Genomic DNA, 17,422 nt, shown 5'->3' on the forward strand with positions numbered 1-17,422 from the left:
TTGTCCTTTTTCTCAAAGGATTTAGGGATTGGGAACTCTTCCTAGAAGATGTAGTTTTGCCAATGCCCCTTTTTTTTTTTTTTGAGAGATTTTTGCTCTAGGGCGTGTGCGCTTGCCAGACAGACAGAGAGAGACATAGAGACAGAAAGGGAGAAATCACCCCCAGGGGGGATGGTCACGCCGCAATCCCTTCTCCTCCATTCTCCTCTCAGGATCTTGGGCACGCACGCACACGTGCCCAGCGTGAGTTTTAAGCCACCGGGTCCGGGACGTGAACCGCGGTCAACTACGTGGGAGTCCAGCGACATAGCCATTACGCTAACTGCTGGTTCCCGCCAATGCCCTTCTTAAAAACAGTTACTGGGGGGTGAAGTCAAACTAAGCCGGTTGGCTATCTTGTCTATTTTATGGATTAAGGCCTTGATAGAGAGTGAGCTTCTTGAATCGCCAACATCTAGCAAGAGTCTAGTATATAGTATGTTCTCAGAAAGTATGTGATAAATTGATTTTTTAAAAATGAATAATGACTTTATTGCTTTAAAAAATGGTAAATGAAAGTAAATGAGTATTGGATTAAACTACATTTAAATTTTTATTAGTATATTTTGATTTGCCACTCAAAGATAACATTCTTACATGATTTCTCTCTTCTTTGTTTTGTTAGTGTTATTGTTTTTACATTGTCAAGATTTAGAATATTTTTGTATTTGTTTTGTAACTCTGCTTTCCAGGGGCTTAATCTTATATTTAAATGAATTCAAAGATATTACTAGTCTTTTCCCTATGTTTCCTTTGTACTTGAATGTTCTTAATTTTGATTAATCTTTCAGTTATTAGGAGTTCATTGCCAGTAGTGATTTTCTAGAAAAGCTCATGATTGCTAATTGCATTAAGTTCTAGAATGTTCAAAAATACCTGGTATATGGTTACTCTAACTAATGATTGTGTGACTTTTTTTTTTTTTTTTTTTTTTAGTTTGCAATAGGGTGTGTGTGCTCTCTGGTGAGATACTGGGGTTGGGGTTTGAGCAGTGGGCTGGGAGGAAGTAAGAAATCCCCCGTTGGGAAGATGGCCATGGTACAATCCCGTCTCCTCTATTCTTCTCTCAGGATTTTGGGCATGCACATACATATGCCTGGAATGTTTTTCAAGCCACCGGGTCCAGTATTTGAACTGCATAGTCAGTCATGTGGGATCCAGCTGTCTTAACCTCCGTGCCACCTGCTAGCCCTGATTGTGTTGACTGTTATGAAGTATTTTAGAAAATACATATTTCAGTTGTATCCATGGTACTGTTGCCCAGTATACTGGGGAGAAGAGGAGAGAATCCGTTTGTAAAAGAAACCAAGTTCTCTGTGAAAGTTTTATGATCTGTCCAACCTTACTACATGGAAAGAAAAGGATATTACCATACTTCTCTCTGGGACCTCATTGACCTAGGAAATGTCTAGCTGGACTGTAGACCCCTTCAAGCATATACCTTTAAGAAATAGCATGAGTACTCTCTTGGAGGATTAGAGAAAAAGAAATGCGAAAGGAAAAGGAAGGGAGTGAACATTTATTGAATTGCCTTCGTAAGAGGTGTTCGCGTGTCATCACAACTGTCCTGGTAGATAGTGCACACATTCCCTTTCTGAATGGGGAAGGTGCTTAGTGGGTAAAATGACTTACCCAAAGTCCATCTGTTTTCTGATTCTGAAAATTTGGGGTCAGTAAGACATAGTTCTGGACCTCAGGGAGAGGAGTTGGGATGATGAACGAGCAAGTCAGCAAACAGAAAAGGGTCGGAGGTGCCATGATCCAGTCAGGGGAACCGGCTTAAAACTGTGAAGCTGGAGAGCACTGAGACAGGTCTAAGCGTGGCTAAGGTGGATAGTGCAGCGGGCCGCGGTGCTCGGTGTTCGGTATGTATTATCCCGTCTGATCATCGCAGCTCAAAGTTGGTTACATTAGCTCTACGTTTCCCATGCGGAATCTGAGGCTTGGATAGAGAAGCTCATTTGCTCATGTCTCCTACTTAATAACCAGAGGCCTGATTTGGCTCCCAGACATCTAGCTTCAAGGTCGGCATACATGTAGTTGCTAGCATTGGCAGAAACGAGGCTGGGGTGCGGGGTGGGGTGGGAGTAGGTCCTGAGGGACCTTGTATGCCTTTCTATGGAGTTTGCGGTTTATCCGGGAGTCAGTGGAGGAATCAAGCAGGGAAGCGAAGTGATTGGGTTTCTATTTGGGGAAGACAGCCCTGACTTCCTGGGTGGGCAGGGAAGAAGGTAGGGCAAGTTCTAGGAACAGTTAGCGCGTGACCAGTAAGCAACGAATTAGAATTTGAGCTCAGGTCTGTTTGAATCTAAACCTCTTGCTTTTTCCTTCCTACTTCTTCCTCTGTACTTCCCTAGGTAGGGTTTTTTTTCCATTTCTAGCAACAGTGCTTTAGTTGCAGAGTGAGAAGGGGTTGCACGGTTGCACATGGCTCAGTTTACCCCTTCCTTTTCCACATTGTTTTCTGATTGTCTTGTTTGCTTCTTTTCCTTTTTCTTTTTTAAATGACTTGAATGTGTAGAATACCGGTGAGAGGATAACTGTCTGTCTCCCGTCTTGGCCTTTAGTTAACTCTTCCCTGCAGAACAGCCCTTCAGTTGTTTCTAAGCTTTTTATTAGCCTGCTGGATTTTGGAAGGAAAGCAGTGAGGAGACCTGCCCCTTCCTCCTGTTTACCTGTTTTCCTCTTTGCTGCCTGACGATACGTGGAGCAACAGTTGTATTAATAGGCTCTTGGCAGAGAAAGCAGAGAGTAAGGATGAGGGGGTAGAAGCTGCTGTGCACGGTGTTTTCGCTCCAGTGGAGGCCAGGGAAAAGGCACTTTGAGTCGAGGGAAACAGGGATGCCTGACTCGAAGGGACCTGATACCACCATCCAGTTGCCACCATGGACAGCAGATTGTCTCAGGAAGGATTTAATGGCGGGTTTTAGGTGTTTTCCAGATAACTCGAAGATCCAGACATGGGAATTTCTTCCCAGTTTTGCTCATAATAAATTGCAATTTTGCTCATAATATAATGCAAATAAAAATAGTTTAATTATTAAAAAGCTGCCTTTGTTTTCATCTTTACTTTTAGAATCCAGAACATCCAAACAAGGATTTTATAATTAACTTTGAGATTCGGTCACTTCGAGATAGTCGAGCCTTGATTGGTATTGGAATTCAAGATGCATCCCAGTTCATAGAGGACAATCCACACCCTCGACTCTGGTATTTATAAAGACACAAAGTCTTCCAAGATGTCAGGGGTCTGGTCTCAGGTCTCAGTACTGCTACTTCCTGGTCCCAGACCAGCCCCCTAATTGGAACTTTCATTCTTACCCTGCTTTTTAAATTATTATTAATTTTCATTATTTCATTTAACTTTATTTATTTAGTTATTTATTTTAATTCTATCAGAGAGGGAGAGAGTGAGAGAGAGAGAGGGAAAGCGAGAAAGCAACCACCAGGTCCGGGACTCAAACCACAGTTGGCCATGTGGGATCCGGGACTCGAACCACAGTTGGTCATGTGAGAGTCTAGCGCCCTTAACCACCACTCCACCTGCTGGCCCCTCATTCTTACCCTTCTTTTAAAATATAGAAATTCATTTTAGATTTGGAAGTCCTTAATAGTGGTAGAATATGATTGGAAAACATTTTACATAAGTTAAAATAATCACTTCCTACCATATTTCACTGGAAACAGTTGATGTAATCATTGAATTCTGATTCAAGACTTACTTATCAGCAATTTGCAATAAGCTTTTCTATTTTCCTTTTTAATAAAGGCGCCTCCTGGCTGAAGCAGCTCTTCAGAAGCTGGACTTGCACACTGCAGAGCAGGCATTTGTGCGCTGCAAAGATTACCAAGGCATTAAATTTGTGAAGCACCTGGGCCATCTGCAGAGCGAATCGATGAAGCAGGCTGAAGTTGCTGCCTACTTTGGCAAGTTTGAAGAGGCCGAAAGAATGTACCTTGATATGGACAGAAGGTATGTCAGGAAGGTGCACGCTTCCCGAGTTCTTCAAGTTTGTCTTTTTTTTTTTTTTAATAAATGAAGGCTATAACATAGACTAAATGTATTATAACATTTCTTTTTGAAAATAATTTTCATTTTAGATCATAACCTAGATATTCCACTTGTACTTTATTAATTTATGTTTTATGATTCGGGGTGTGATGGGATGGGGGAGTTGAACTACGTTGTGTAAAATTCTCCATTCTTCAGCTCCAGATCTCTAAGATTAGAGACCTGCCCTAAGAAACAGAATGGTAGAAATTGGAAGAGGGCGAATCTTTTTGAAGCCTCATTTATAAGGGAATTCATCAATTTTTGAGGGCAGGCTTAATCACTTCTCAAAAGACTTCACCTCTTAATATCACCCAATGAGGATTAAGTTTCAACATGTAATTTGGAGGGGTCACACATTCTTTAAACTACAATATCTAGGTCTTCCTGGTTAGTCAGTCTAAATTTCTGAAATGTTTGGAGAGTTCCCTTATCTGCGTGATCACTACCATGTGTCCTTAGTGCCTAGAACTGTACCGCACACGTCGTAGCATTTGATAAATACTTCCTTAATGGATGAATGTTTGAATGCCATTGTTTGTAGAGACCTTGCTATTGGCCTCCGGATGAAATTGGGGAACTGGTTTAGAGTACTCCAACTCCTGAAAACTGGATCTGGCCATGCAGATGACGCTCTCCTTGTACAAGCCAACAATGCCATTGGAGACTACTTTGCTGATCGGCAAAAGTGGTATGTTGCCATCTGGAGCACCTCATGCGTTCATGCAGCACTTAAAATTGTATCTGCCTGAGTACTTCCTCAGTAGTGCTAGGGAAATGAAGACTGCGCTCCTGGACCCTAAAGGTCAAATAGCCCTAGACAACACACTGGAAAGCAAGAGATCCTTGAAGTTGTGACATAAGCTCTGTAAAACTTGAGTTCATAGATATAAAACCTACACTTAGCTTTAGGCAGCTTTTTATTATTTAAGACCACAGTGTACAATTCTAATATGATTTACAATTCTAATATGATTTATTTCTGAACAAACTAAAAAAATACACACACACACACACACACACACACACACACACACACTATATTTAAGGTTTTTGCTATAGGGTGCTTGTGCTCACCAGAGAGAGACAATGGGAGACAGTGAGATGGAAAATGAGAAATCACCCCCTGGGGTGATGGCCACACCATATTCCCTTCTCCTCCATTCTCTTGGGATTTTGAAGATGCATGCACACGAGCTCAGTGTGAGTTTCAAGCTGCCAGGTCTGGGACTTTCACTGCCATCAGCATTGTGGGAGTCCAGTGCCTTAATCAGTATGCTACCTGCTGTCCCCAAAGTTGTTTTGTATTTGTTTATTTATTTATTATAGATTATTTTCAGAAATTATTGGGTTTTATTTTTAAATGGTCATTTTGATCAATATATTTACTTAGGTCAGTTTTTGGAAGTACTATAGCAGTATATCAGATTAAAACAACATTTCTTAAGAATATTTTAAGAATGTTCCAGGACATTTTTAGAATGTTCTAGAACATGTTGCATAGTCTTTAGATTTTTTTCCCCAGTATATATGCTTCAAAAGTATTCTGTAACTGGGACCAGCAGTTAGTGTAATGGCTATGTCGCTGGACTCCCATGTAGTCGACTGTGGTTTGCATCCCGGACCCGGTGGCTTAAAACTCACGCCGGGCACGTGTGCGTGCATGCCCAAGATCTTGAGAGGAGAATGGAGGAGAAAGGATTGCGGCGTCGCCATTCCCCCTGGGGGGTGATTTCTTGCTTTCTGTCTCTCTGTCTCTGTCTGTCTGGCGAGCGCATGCGCCCTATAGTGAAAACCTCTTCCCCCCAAAAAATAAATAAATAAAAGTATTCTGTAACTGAAGATGACTAGAGATATGCTAATACAGGTCATTCTAATGAAGGAACATTTTTTTTTTTGGAAAATACTTATCAGGAAATTCGCATTAGTTTTAAAAGTTTTTCCTTTTTTCTTTCTGTAGGTTAAATGCTGTACAATATTATATGAAAGGCCGGAGCGAGGGACGCCTAGCGGAATGTTACTATATGTTAGAAGATTATGAGGGATTAGAGAATCTTGCCAGTTCACTTCCAGAAAACCACAAACAGCTTCCAGTAGGTATCGCAAACTGGCTTTTGTAACCGTTAGTTACCCAACTATATTTTTATGTTATAGTCAGGAAATAGCCTCTGCAATGAGAAAATCAAAATTTAACTTATAATTTTACAAATATTTAGACATAGAATAACATTTTTATTTTAATTATGAAGCAGCATATCAGTATTACAGGATGCTTGGAAATGGAGGAGAAAAATGGTTGATTCCTACTATTTTTTCATGATTACAGCCTGTGTAGTCTCTTTAGTTTTATAAAATTGCTCTTAGATGTCATATGAATACATGCGGTGTTTACAGATGAAGTGGTATGTTGTCAGGGATTTGGTCCAAAATAATCTGAAATTGTTTGAAATTTGCTATAACCTAAGTTTACAAAGATAGCTCAACCTTCATTAGGTCGTGTTAAGAATAAAGTATTTAATGCCAGACAAGAAAAACTAAAAGCAGAGTTCTCTTTCTTTTGAGCCTTCGTCATGTTTTTTTTTTAATGTTATTTTTTTTTAGAGATATTTTTGTGATAGAGAACATGTGCTTGCCAGAGAGACAGAGACAGACAGAAAAACAGAAGGCAAGAAATCACCCCCCCGGGGGAATGGCCACACTGCATTCCTTTCTCTTCCACTCTCCTCTCGGGATCTTAGGAATGCACGCACATGCGCCCGGCGTGAGATTCAAACCGTTGGTTCTGGGACTCAAACCATAGTCAACTGTGGGAGTCCAACGACATAACTATTATGCCGTCTACTGGCCCAATTGAACCTTCTTTTTAAAACTCTTTTACTTAATTGTTGATATCGTGAATGAGTATTTTGTGTGTTTATTGTAAATCTCTGAGCTGTACAACATCTGTGGAGTTCACAGCTCTCAGCTGCAGACTCTAGACAGGTAGCAGTTGTGAGTTTTGCCTTGATGTTGTCTGTTAGTTAATAGATTAATTCATTTTCTTTATTATGAATTAGAACAGTTACCCTTATAGGTAGTATTCTCGCTCTCCTTATTCTCAATACTATGTATTTCCTTAAGATGGTTTTTAAAATTTATTTATTTCTTCCCTGAATGAGAGAGACAGAGAAAGAATCAGGGTCCTGGGACCACAATCTACGCCTAGCTTCAGCCAGCCTCAGAACATGGGCATGTGCATGCTTGATGTGTTCAGGGAGGTCTCCAGGATGTGAACCTGTGTCCTTCCCGTAGTGTTTTAACGTTGTGCCACTGTCTGACTCCTCTGTGTGTAGTCTGGAGTAGAGAAAGACGAAGTTACTTAGAACTCTGGGTTTTGGAGATGGTATATCTTACATTAGTGTCACTTGTTCAGTGTTGTTTATTTGTTATTTTTTTGAGAGATTTTTTGCGATAGGGTACATGCACTCTCTGGAGAGACAGAGACAGAAAGCAAGAAATCATGCCCTAGAGGGGACGGCCACGCCACAGTCCCTTCCTCTCCATTCTCTTCTCTGGATTTTGGGTGAGAATTTACTGTTCGGGAGGATGGCCATACCACAGTCCTCTTCTCCTCCATTCTCCTCTCAGGATTTTGGAAATGCTCATACACCTGCCTGGCATGTTCCTCAAGCCTCTGGGTCTAGGACTCAAACTGCTCAGTGGACCATGTTGGATCCAGTTGCTTCAACGACCACACTACCAGCTGACCCCCTAGATGGACTTTTATATTTCCAAAAGTATTTCAGAACTGAGGGTGGGGAAGGAAAAACTCTGGCTAGTTAGATACTCCAAAAGGGAAAAAAAAATATGATCTAAAAGTGGAGAATGGCCAAACAGGCAAGTAAGATTTTGTGGTTGTGGCTCTCCCTCCCTGCTGCCGTCCTCCAGGGAGCACTGTTTTGGGTCTGGCTTCTTGAACTGATGAATGACATACTTCTCTCATACTTCTTTAGGGAGTTTCGTGTTTCTTTTCTTTTCTTTTTTTTTTTTTCTTTTTTTTGAGAACAAAGTTTTTACTATAGAGTACATGTGCTTGCTGGAGAGAGAGAGACCAAGATAGAAAGTGAGAAATCACCCCCGGGGGAATGGCCACACTGCAGTCCTTCTCTTGGGATTTTGGGCACACACACACATGCGCCTGACATGAGCTTTAAGCCACCAGCTCCAGAACTTGAACCATGGTTGACTTTGTGGAAGTCCAGCAATGTAACCGTTCTGCCATGTGCTGGTCCCTCTTTTCTTTAGAAAGGTGTGTCCCTTAAGCCTCCAGTTAAGATTAGCATTATATATACTGCCAATTGCCTTCATTGTTTTTTTCACCCACTAGTGCGGGATTTGTTTCAAAGCTTGTGGCTTCTGTAAACTAGATACTGAAGTGAGCAAAGCAAAGAGGTTAGTCTTCAGGGCCTGGCCAGTGAAGCACTGGTTTTTCAAAAGATGATGCCTTAGTATCTGTTCTGATTTGTAACCTCTCCCCCATATCTGTTTAGAAGAAAAATCTCCAGGGCTGGCAGGTGGTTGAGACATTGGACTCCCATGTGGCTGACCACGGTTCAAGGGTGGTCAGCCATGGGACCTGTCAGCTTGCTTTCTCACTTTCCTTCTCATTCTCTCTCTCTGGTGAGCACACATGCCCTATAGCAAATTAAAAAAGAAATAATGATAATGAATAAAATTAAATAAATCCTTAAAAAAAGAAAAAAAAAAACCACTGTAACTACCAGTAAATTTAATAGTCATCTGTCCCTGTGGAATTTTGCTAAATTAAAATACAAGTAATCTCTTTGATCCATGAAGCCTGATAGTCTTGTTTTTGTCCTTACAGGAAATAGCTCAAAAGTTTGTGCGAGTTGGAATGTGTGAGCAAGCCGTGGCTGCATTTCTGAAATGTAATCAACCAAAGGCCGCTGTAAATACCTGTGTGCATCTTAACCAAGTGAGGAACGGAAGCTTCCTGTCTACAGCCTGTTGTCCTAGGAATTTCCAAGTCAAAGCAAAATAGAAGTCACCATTATCATCCTCTTTTTTTTTTTTTTTTTTTTAATTGCAAGAGGGTACTTGTGCTCTCCAGAGAAACGGAGAGAGCGAGGGCAACAGCCCCAGTGAGCACGGCCACTGTAGTCCTTTCTCCACTTTGTTATCCTGTTGGGCACACACACGTCCGGCATGCTTTTCCACCTGTGGAAGCCAGGATTTGATCCCTGGTTGGCCAGATGGGATTTGTCCCCTTAACCACTGGGCCATACAACTGGCCCCATAGTCATCATTTAAAGGTGGTTGCCACTTCCAGTGTTGGAGAACTGAACATGAGTTTTGTGAGAGGTCACAGCTGAATCTTACTGGAGGACTGAGGAAGTGTTGCAGTTTGCACTTCCCTCTTGAAGTGCCCCCATGTGGGGTGACCCGCTCATAACTAACTCATTGTGGGAACATGAGCAAAACCCTCTGCCTTATTTCAGCTTGTCTGGAAGTCATTTCATACTTTTCTGAATTTTATCAGAGTTGGGTTTTGTTTCCAGAGAAGGGCCAGCTAAAGATCCATGAAGGCCTGAGGAAGGAATGGAGTTACTTTATCAACATTTGTTTTGGCAAATCTTTTTTCTTTTCCCTTTATAGAAAAGCATATATTCAATATTTTTAAGAGCTGACTTTTACTAAAATTGAAGTACAGAATTATTATAGAAACTGTTCACTATCAATATAGTCTTTAAAATATTTTTCTTAAAGTAGTTTATAAAACTCCATTTGCTTTATAAAAATAATTTTTAATTGTTATCTGATAGCACATTTTCTTAACTGAAATTGAGCATTTTGTTTTACTATAAAAATACAAATGTATCTTTTTCTTCCTCATAGGTGGTACAAAAACAGAATTAGTAATGTGATTATAAGCTTTTCGATTTTGTTTTGCAGATGAACTTCTTAAACAAATTGGAGTCTTAGGCCATTTAATCATTTTGACACATAAAACTTAAAATTGCTCCAATTTTAAATGATGTTTTAGCAACATAACCAGGTTTTTAAAAATATTATTATTTATTATTGTAAGTGTCAAGCTATATTTTGTGAATTTTCTGAGTTATGTGACTGAAAATTCTTGGTGACTGAATGGTATAATTTTTTCCCTAGTGGAACAGAGCTGTTGAATTGGCTAAAAGTCACAACATAAAGGAAATTAGATCCCTTTTGGCTAGGTATGCATCTCATTTACTGGAAAAGAAGAAAATTTTCGATGCTGTAGAACTCTATAGGAAAGCCAATTACTTTTTTGATGCTGCCCAGCTGATGTTTAAGGTAATGTATTTATCTTGGTTTATCCTAGTTACAACTGTTTCATACACTAAAGAACACCTGTTCTATCTTCTTTGGAAACAAATATTTGTTAAAGCAAAATCTCTCTGGGTTTCTTACTATTATAACCATTGTTATTTTATTCCTATTACCTTTTCTAACAAAGTTCCTTATTAATATTAGCAATTTATTGACATTTAAGCAATCATATATTTAATACTGAAGTTAGCAAAGAATTAAAGAATGTTCCAGGATCATAAAGTACAAGTTTTTTTTTTTTTTTTTTTTTTTTTGGAGAGATTTTTGCTATGGGGCATGTGTGCTTGCTAGAGAGACAGAGAGAGACAGAGAGACAGAAAGTGAGAAATCACCCCCCAGGGGAGATGGCCACGCTGCAATCCCTTCTCCTCCATTCTCCTCTTGGGATCTTGGGCACGAAGCCAGCGTGAGTTTAAGCCACTGGGTCTGGGACTCGAACCACAGTTGACTATATGGGAGTACAGCGACATAGGCGTTACGCCAACTGCTGGTCCCAGTACAGGTTTTTTAAATTGGGAAGTACATCCCATTTGATGATAGAATTTTGAGTCTCTTTAAATGTCTTTAAGTTTTAAACTTTATACTTTTCATGATATTCGTTTGGAAAGGAGATAGCTGGTATGTTACTGATGAATGTGAATTTTACATTATTCTATTCTTTTCCCATTTGATTTAATAAAAAACAAAAAATTTCAAAATTTTAAGATAAATGTAAGCTTTTGAAGGATGCACCGTATTAATACCATCCTATCTTTTTGTAGTTGGCACTTAAAAAAATCCTGCACGTACGGAAAGTGGTATCCATGCCTACAACACTTTCCTCTTTCTGATTTACTGGATCACTGGAAAAGTATGACGTGTTTTTGCTTACAAAAACATAGAAAAATATGTCATGACTTTTCCAACAAACCAATAGTTATATAATACCTTTTAGTTTCTAGGATTCATACAAACTCTAACCCCAAGAGCTGAAAAACTAAAATAACTGAGTACTTAGAAGTACTAAGGAAAAGAAAAGAGGTTTTACGAATTTCATGAATAAGTGATATTTATATTTCATCCTACTGATTTTCCTCCTTTTTTAAAAGAGAATCAAATTTCAGTTAATTTAAGAAATAATTATACTCATACAAATGTAGATTCTAAGTATCTTCCCCAAATTCTTTAAATGTTCAAAGATTGCAGATGAAGAGGCCAAGAAAAGAACTAATCCTTTACGTGTTAAGAAGCTCTACGTAATGGCGGCTTTACTAATAGAGCAGTACCATGAACAGGTGAAAAATGCCCAACGAGGAAAAGTTAAAGGAAAGAGTTCTGAGGTAAAGTAGACTATTAAGTAACATTAAATAATGTTAAGTCACCTAAGGTGTTTAAGAAAAAAACATTCAAACTTCTCTTTATGAGCAAACCATTTAATTTGCATATCTATATGTATTTCCTTAAATGATATAAAAAGGAATGTCCGATTAGAATTACTTTTTACTTAGAAGTATTGAAAATAATCTTTTCTATTAAGCTAATCTGCAGTCTTTAATTTCTTATTTTTGTTTCAAAATTTACTTACTTGGTAAATCGAAGCATTGAATTTTTATATAGTTATAATACATAAATGAATTATTAAAGTTTTTTTCTTCTACATTTTTTCCTTCTTTACTTTTAGTTTTCTTTTTACATTCAATTACTGTACATCTTTATAAGATCTAAATGGAATCCTCCCAGCACGAATACATTGTATATTAGTCCAGTTAAAGGTACTACTGTATACAGTGTGGTCAAGAGAAAATTTTCCATTTTTGTGTTCATTAAATATTTTGCTTCTTTTTTTTCCCTTGATTTCCTTCCTCCTATTCCCCACATTTCTCCCCTTAAGGTTTAATAAATTCTATTTTAGAATTTGATCATACTAACCTCACAAAGTAAAAATTATAATGGAAAAATTACGACTGTATGATAAAATCTGTTGACCTCAATGTGGTAACATACACCAATTTCCAAAGTCGTCCTCTTCATGATGACATCAAGTGGGGGTTGGTGTTGCGCATGCCTCGATGGTGACACAGTGCGTCTGGGCTTCACTTGCAGGCCACGTCTGCTTTGGCGGGTTTGCTGGAGGAGGAAGCTCTGTCTTCTTCTAGTCGTTTCACAGATAATGCCTGGAGGGGGGCTGAGGCTTACCACTTCTTCCTACTGGCACAGAGGCAGCTCTACAAGGGCTGTGTCGACGCTGCATTGAAAACAGGTGGGCATGTCACCTCTGTCTGGTATGTCTGAAATATGATAAAATGGAGATGAACATCCTTCAATTTGCCTTTAATTTAAGTAACATGTTTATTATATAGATTTCTTTTCATATGTTTGAAATTCTGCCGTATATAATTTATTTCGTGCATTTACCCACTTTGGGCTAGAGAGGAGAGAGTGAGAGAAACAGAGACAGAGAGATAGCACCTTTAACAGGGTCTTGACACTGAAGGTACGATCTACTCCCAGCCTTAGCCAGCCCTGGATCATGGGCACACATGCACCCCACGTGTTCAGGGAGGTCTCTTGACATGGACCTGGAACCTTCCCTTGTAAGTCAGCCGCATAGAACATTGTGTTTCACTGTCGCACCACTGTCTCTCTGTGAACTCCCTCCTTACAAGTTCTTTTTACATTTAGTTAGTTAGTTACTGGAGGGAATGTGGGTTCACCAGAAAGAGAGAGAATGAGGAAGGAAGAACCACCATCAACCTACAGTGCCTTCTCTTCCATCTCTACTGGGATTTGTCATGCTGCAGTGCCTTCTCTTCCATCTCTACTGGGATTTTGGGCACCCATACATACATGCCTAGCATGTTTTTTAAGTTGGTACAAGGATTTCAATGAGTAGGCTTTGCGGGATCCACATCCTTTAACCAGGCTGGACTTTCGTGTGTGTGTGTGGCCATAATGGGAATATAACAGCTACTAATCAGTGATGTAACATTGCACCACCTGCTGGTCTCAACTTTTGTGTAGTTTTTTTTTTTAGAGAGTTTTATTATAAGGCACATGTACTCTCTGGAGAGACACAGAGAGACAAAGAAACAGAAAGCAAGAAATCACCCCCAGGGGGGATGATCATGCCTCAGTCTCTTCTCCTCCATTCTCTCCTCTTGGGATCTTGGGCACACATGCACATGCACCTGGCATGAGTTTTAAGCCACCAGGTCTAGGACTTGAACCACGGTAGACTGCATGGGAGTCCAACAACATTTAACTATTACGCCATCTGCTGTTTCCAACTTTTGTGTACTTTTAAAAAACAATAATAAAGTGTAAAATATTTCCATATTAGTGTACATATCCATAGCATTTATCTTGGTTTTTATAAAAATGATACTTATTTAATAATTTCAACTGAAACAAAAGAACAAAGAGAAAGCTAAAATAATGTCATTAAAAAATAATCTTGTAAGTTATAAAATAATCTTGTAAGTCAGAGCAATCATTACTAACACTTGGGTAAACTTCCTTTTCGGTGTTTCTCTATGCTGAAGCTTGCTTTTCCCTCAGCAATATGTTGTAATTGTCTTTCCTTATTGGTGAACAAAGGTCTTATCATTTTTAATAGCTATATAATATTCCATGGTTTTTATATACTTTAATTTATAGAAAATTACTTCCATGTGGAGTGAGATTCTGAATTTTTTCTGGATTACCAATATTTTAGAGTTTAGATATTAACTCCAAAGGGCATAATTATAAGAATTATGTTATAAACCAAGCATAGGAATCACTACCCCATTACCTCTTTTTTAGCTTGGCCATGACAGCAGTATAAATGCTAGCTCTATCAGCCTTCCTCCCTCACAGGTTGAACTGCTGTAAAATCCCCCATCTGCTGCTTACATTGTCACTAAATGCACATCATACCCTCATCCTAATAATCATTAATAGACATTTTCACGGCATGATTTTAAAAAACCAGAAACTTTCAGAGAAATTTTTTCATTTGAATGTTTCTGGAATTCTCTAGGGATTGTTTTATTATTGTTTTGTTTTGTTTGTTTATTATTTTTAATGAGAGGGAGAGGCTTTTTTTTTCTTTTTAAAGAATTATTTAACTATTTTTTTAAATTTAAATTGTTTTTTAGTTTTTTTTTAATTAAATTTATTTACATTCATTCACTGTACATCATTACAGCATACAAAGTGAGATTTTCCATCCAGAGTACACTGTATATTGGCTCAATCAAGCACATCAACATGCATGTTATCGTCAATAAATAATTTTCCATTTCTTGTTTCCTGTATGTTTTGCTTTTTTTCCCCCATTCTTGATTCCCTATTTCTTACCCTTGGCCATCGACTAGAGAGGGACAGAGTGATGAGAGAGAGAGGGAGAGAGAAAGCGAGAAAGCAAGCCACCAAGTCTGCGACTCAAACCATGGTCAGCCATGTGGGAGTCCAGCACCCTTAACCACCGTGCCACCTGCTGGCTCCATGCCGTGATCCTCCTGCCTCAGCTTCCCAGTTAGCTAGGGTGACGGGCACACACCACTCACTGAGCCTGGCCTGTGTAGTTTGGCCTGCAAACTGAAGCTAGGCCTCCCATGTCCTACCTTGTACAGTGGCACCTTGCCACGTGCATCACCATGCCTGGGTCAGTGGCATGATTTTTATTTTCATTTTTAAAAATAAGAGTTCTTTAGACATTAATTATAACTCACTTCTATGTATTCATTTTCCCTAGCATTTGTAAGTTACAGTTACTTAGTCTTCTAGTGCTTCAGTTTCTCTTTATGTATGGTGGAATAACAGTATCTTCCTCATGGTGTTATTTTAACGAATGAGTGAGAAGTTCATGAAAGGAAATCCATTTCTTAGGGTGCTTGAGCACGTAAGACCTTCGGTAAGTGGTGGCTGTGATGACGGTAGCAGTGCTGTATATAGTTGTGGCTGTCAGTCTTTATATTTTTAATTTAGGAATCATGCTTAGGAAGTCTTTCACATCAAGATTTTCACATAATTTACATTTTACACTTTTAGTTATAAAAATGTTTTATTAAAACTGTCTTCTGTCTTCACAGATTGAAATGTTAGTGACTTGATGAAATTTACACACCCGTCCTCCCTCCACCCTAGCCTATTACTCTCTACTCATAAATTTCTGTGCTAGTGCCGTCCTCTCATTATATCTACCTTGTATTTTCATATCTGAAGTTTAACTCTGTTACTCTTATTTTGAAAAAAATTTGTGGAGTATTTTCATGTATTTGTTCATCCAGATCAACATTACAGTCTTTTTGAGGGTGGGAAAAGTTTCAATGACATCCTATATGGATTTTTTTTTTTTCTTTTTCTTTGAGAGGTTTTTGCTATAGGGCATGTGCACTCGCCAGAAAGACAAGAGACAAGAGAGAGAGACAGAGAGACAGAAAGTGAGAAATCACCACCCCCAGGGGATATGGCCACACTGCAATCCTTTCTCCTTCGTTTTCCTCCCAGGATCTTGGCCTAGCACACACATGCGCCTGGCGTGAGTTTAAGCCACTGGTCTGGGACTCAAACCATGGTTGACTACATGGGAGTCCAGCGACATAGCCATTACGCCAACTGCTGGTCCTCTTATATGGATTTTGGATTACAATTGCATTAATTCAGCATGCTAATATTGGGGTCATTGATACATTAGGTCATCAGAAAACTCTTGATACAGTTTTCTATGTTTTTCTATGCAAAAATGTGTCATGAGTTTTCCAAGTGACCCAATATTTATAATATATATTTTCTCATTCAGAATCATCAGTTTTTAAAAAGATATTTGTCTATCTCTTTCTCTCTAAATATTCAGTTTTCATTTTATATGCACTGTACATTTTGGGGGGCATTTTATTTCTATTTTCGTTTTTATTTACAATGGAACTGTAAATTTTTTAGATCAGCTATTATATGTAGGAACGTTTTTATTTTCTAATTTAATCTAATTTTTAATTTTTGCCATAGGGCATGTGTGCTTGCTGAAGAGAGACAAGAGACAGAAGGAAAGAGAGAAATCACCCTTGGGGGGATGGCCACACTGCAGTTCCTTCTTCATTTTCTTCCTGGGATTTTAGGCACACCTGCACAGGTACCTGCTATGATTTTCAAGCTGCTGGGTCCAAGACTTGAACTGTGGAGTTGTCCATGTGGGATCCAGTGTCTTAACCACAATGCTACCTGCTGCTGGCTCAGAATCATTTTGATCTTTATGTATTTATTTAATAACTGACCTTCATTTAATTTTAACTGACTAATATGTGATACAGGTTATGTACTGTTCAAAATAGTTGCATTTTATACAGTTTATACATAAACATACATAAACATTTCTAGACTTTCTGGGTCTAAGAAAAGTTAGATCTTTAACTTGAGATTCTTCACCTATTGAATGAAGGCATTCATATGCTTTAATTATTTATCTTTAAATGATGAATTTATCTGAAATAATCTACTTCCCATAAATTAATGTCTGTGAACCTATTATGTTTTAGATGTGAGATTAGAGGGTGTTATTTATTGTAAGCAAGGGAATATATATTTTTTATAAATAAATTCCATTAAAGTTTGTTGTAAATATTTGACCCTAGAGTCATTTTAGCCATTTTATAGGAATCTAATTGTAAAATACATGAATATATAATTTTAAACTTGCTTTATGACTTTTTAAAAAATTTTTAATTTTTATTTATTTTTGAGTTTTTTGCTGTAGGGCACGTCTGCTTGCCCAGAGAGACAGAGGGAGAGAGAAAGTGAGAAATCACTCCCCTGGGGGTCTTGCCATGTGCAGTCCCTTCTCCTCTCGGCACTTTGGGCATACACACACATGCACCCAGCATGAGTTCCAAGCTGCCAGGTCTGGTACTCAAACCACCGTTGGTCATGTGGGAGTCCAGCAATATAACCATTACACCATCTGCTGGTCCCTATGACATTTCTAATATACAACGTATTTTTTTT

The 17,422-nt window shown here is 38.7% G+C and overlaps 1 protein-coding gene across 1 annotated transcript in view; it reads left to right on the top strand.

Moving 5' to 3' along the window:
• The window catches only part of WDR35 (WD repeat domain 35), a 101,433-nt gene that overhangs the window by 74,103 nt on the left and 9,908 nt on the right, over positions 1-17,422 (top strand). The window contains 8 exon segments of the mRNA XM_014583870.2: positions 3,116-3,249; positions 3,809-4,012; positions 4,635-4,781; positions 6,051-6,183; positions 8,955-9,065; positions 10,259-10,423; positions 11,638-11,778; positions 12,542-12,698. Coding sequence (XP_014439356.1) covers positions 3,116-3,249; positions 3,809-4,012; positions 4,635-4,781; positions 6,051-6,183; positions 8,955-9,065; positions 10,259-10,423; positions 11,638-11,778; positions 12,542-12,698 — 1,192 coding nt within the window.

The sequence above is a fragment of the Tupaia chinensis genome, unplaced genomic scaffold (assembly GCF_000334495.1).
Source record: "Tupaia chinensis unplaced genomic scaffold, TupChi_1.0 Scaffold144952_1, whole genome shotgun sequence".
NCBI lineage: Eukaryota > Metazoa > Chordata > Mammalia > Scandentia > Tupaiidae > Tupaia > Tupaia belangeri.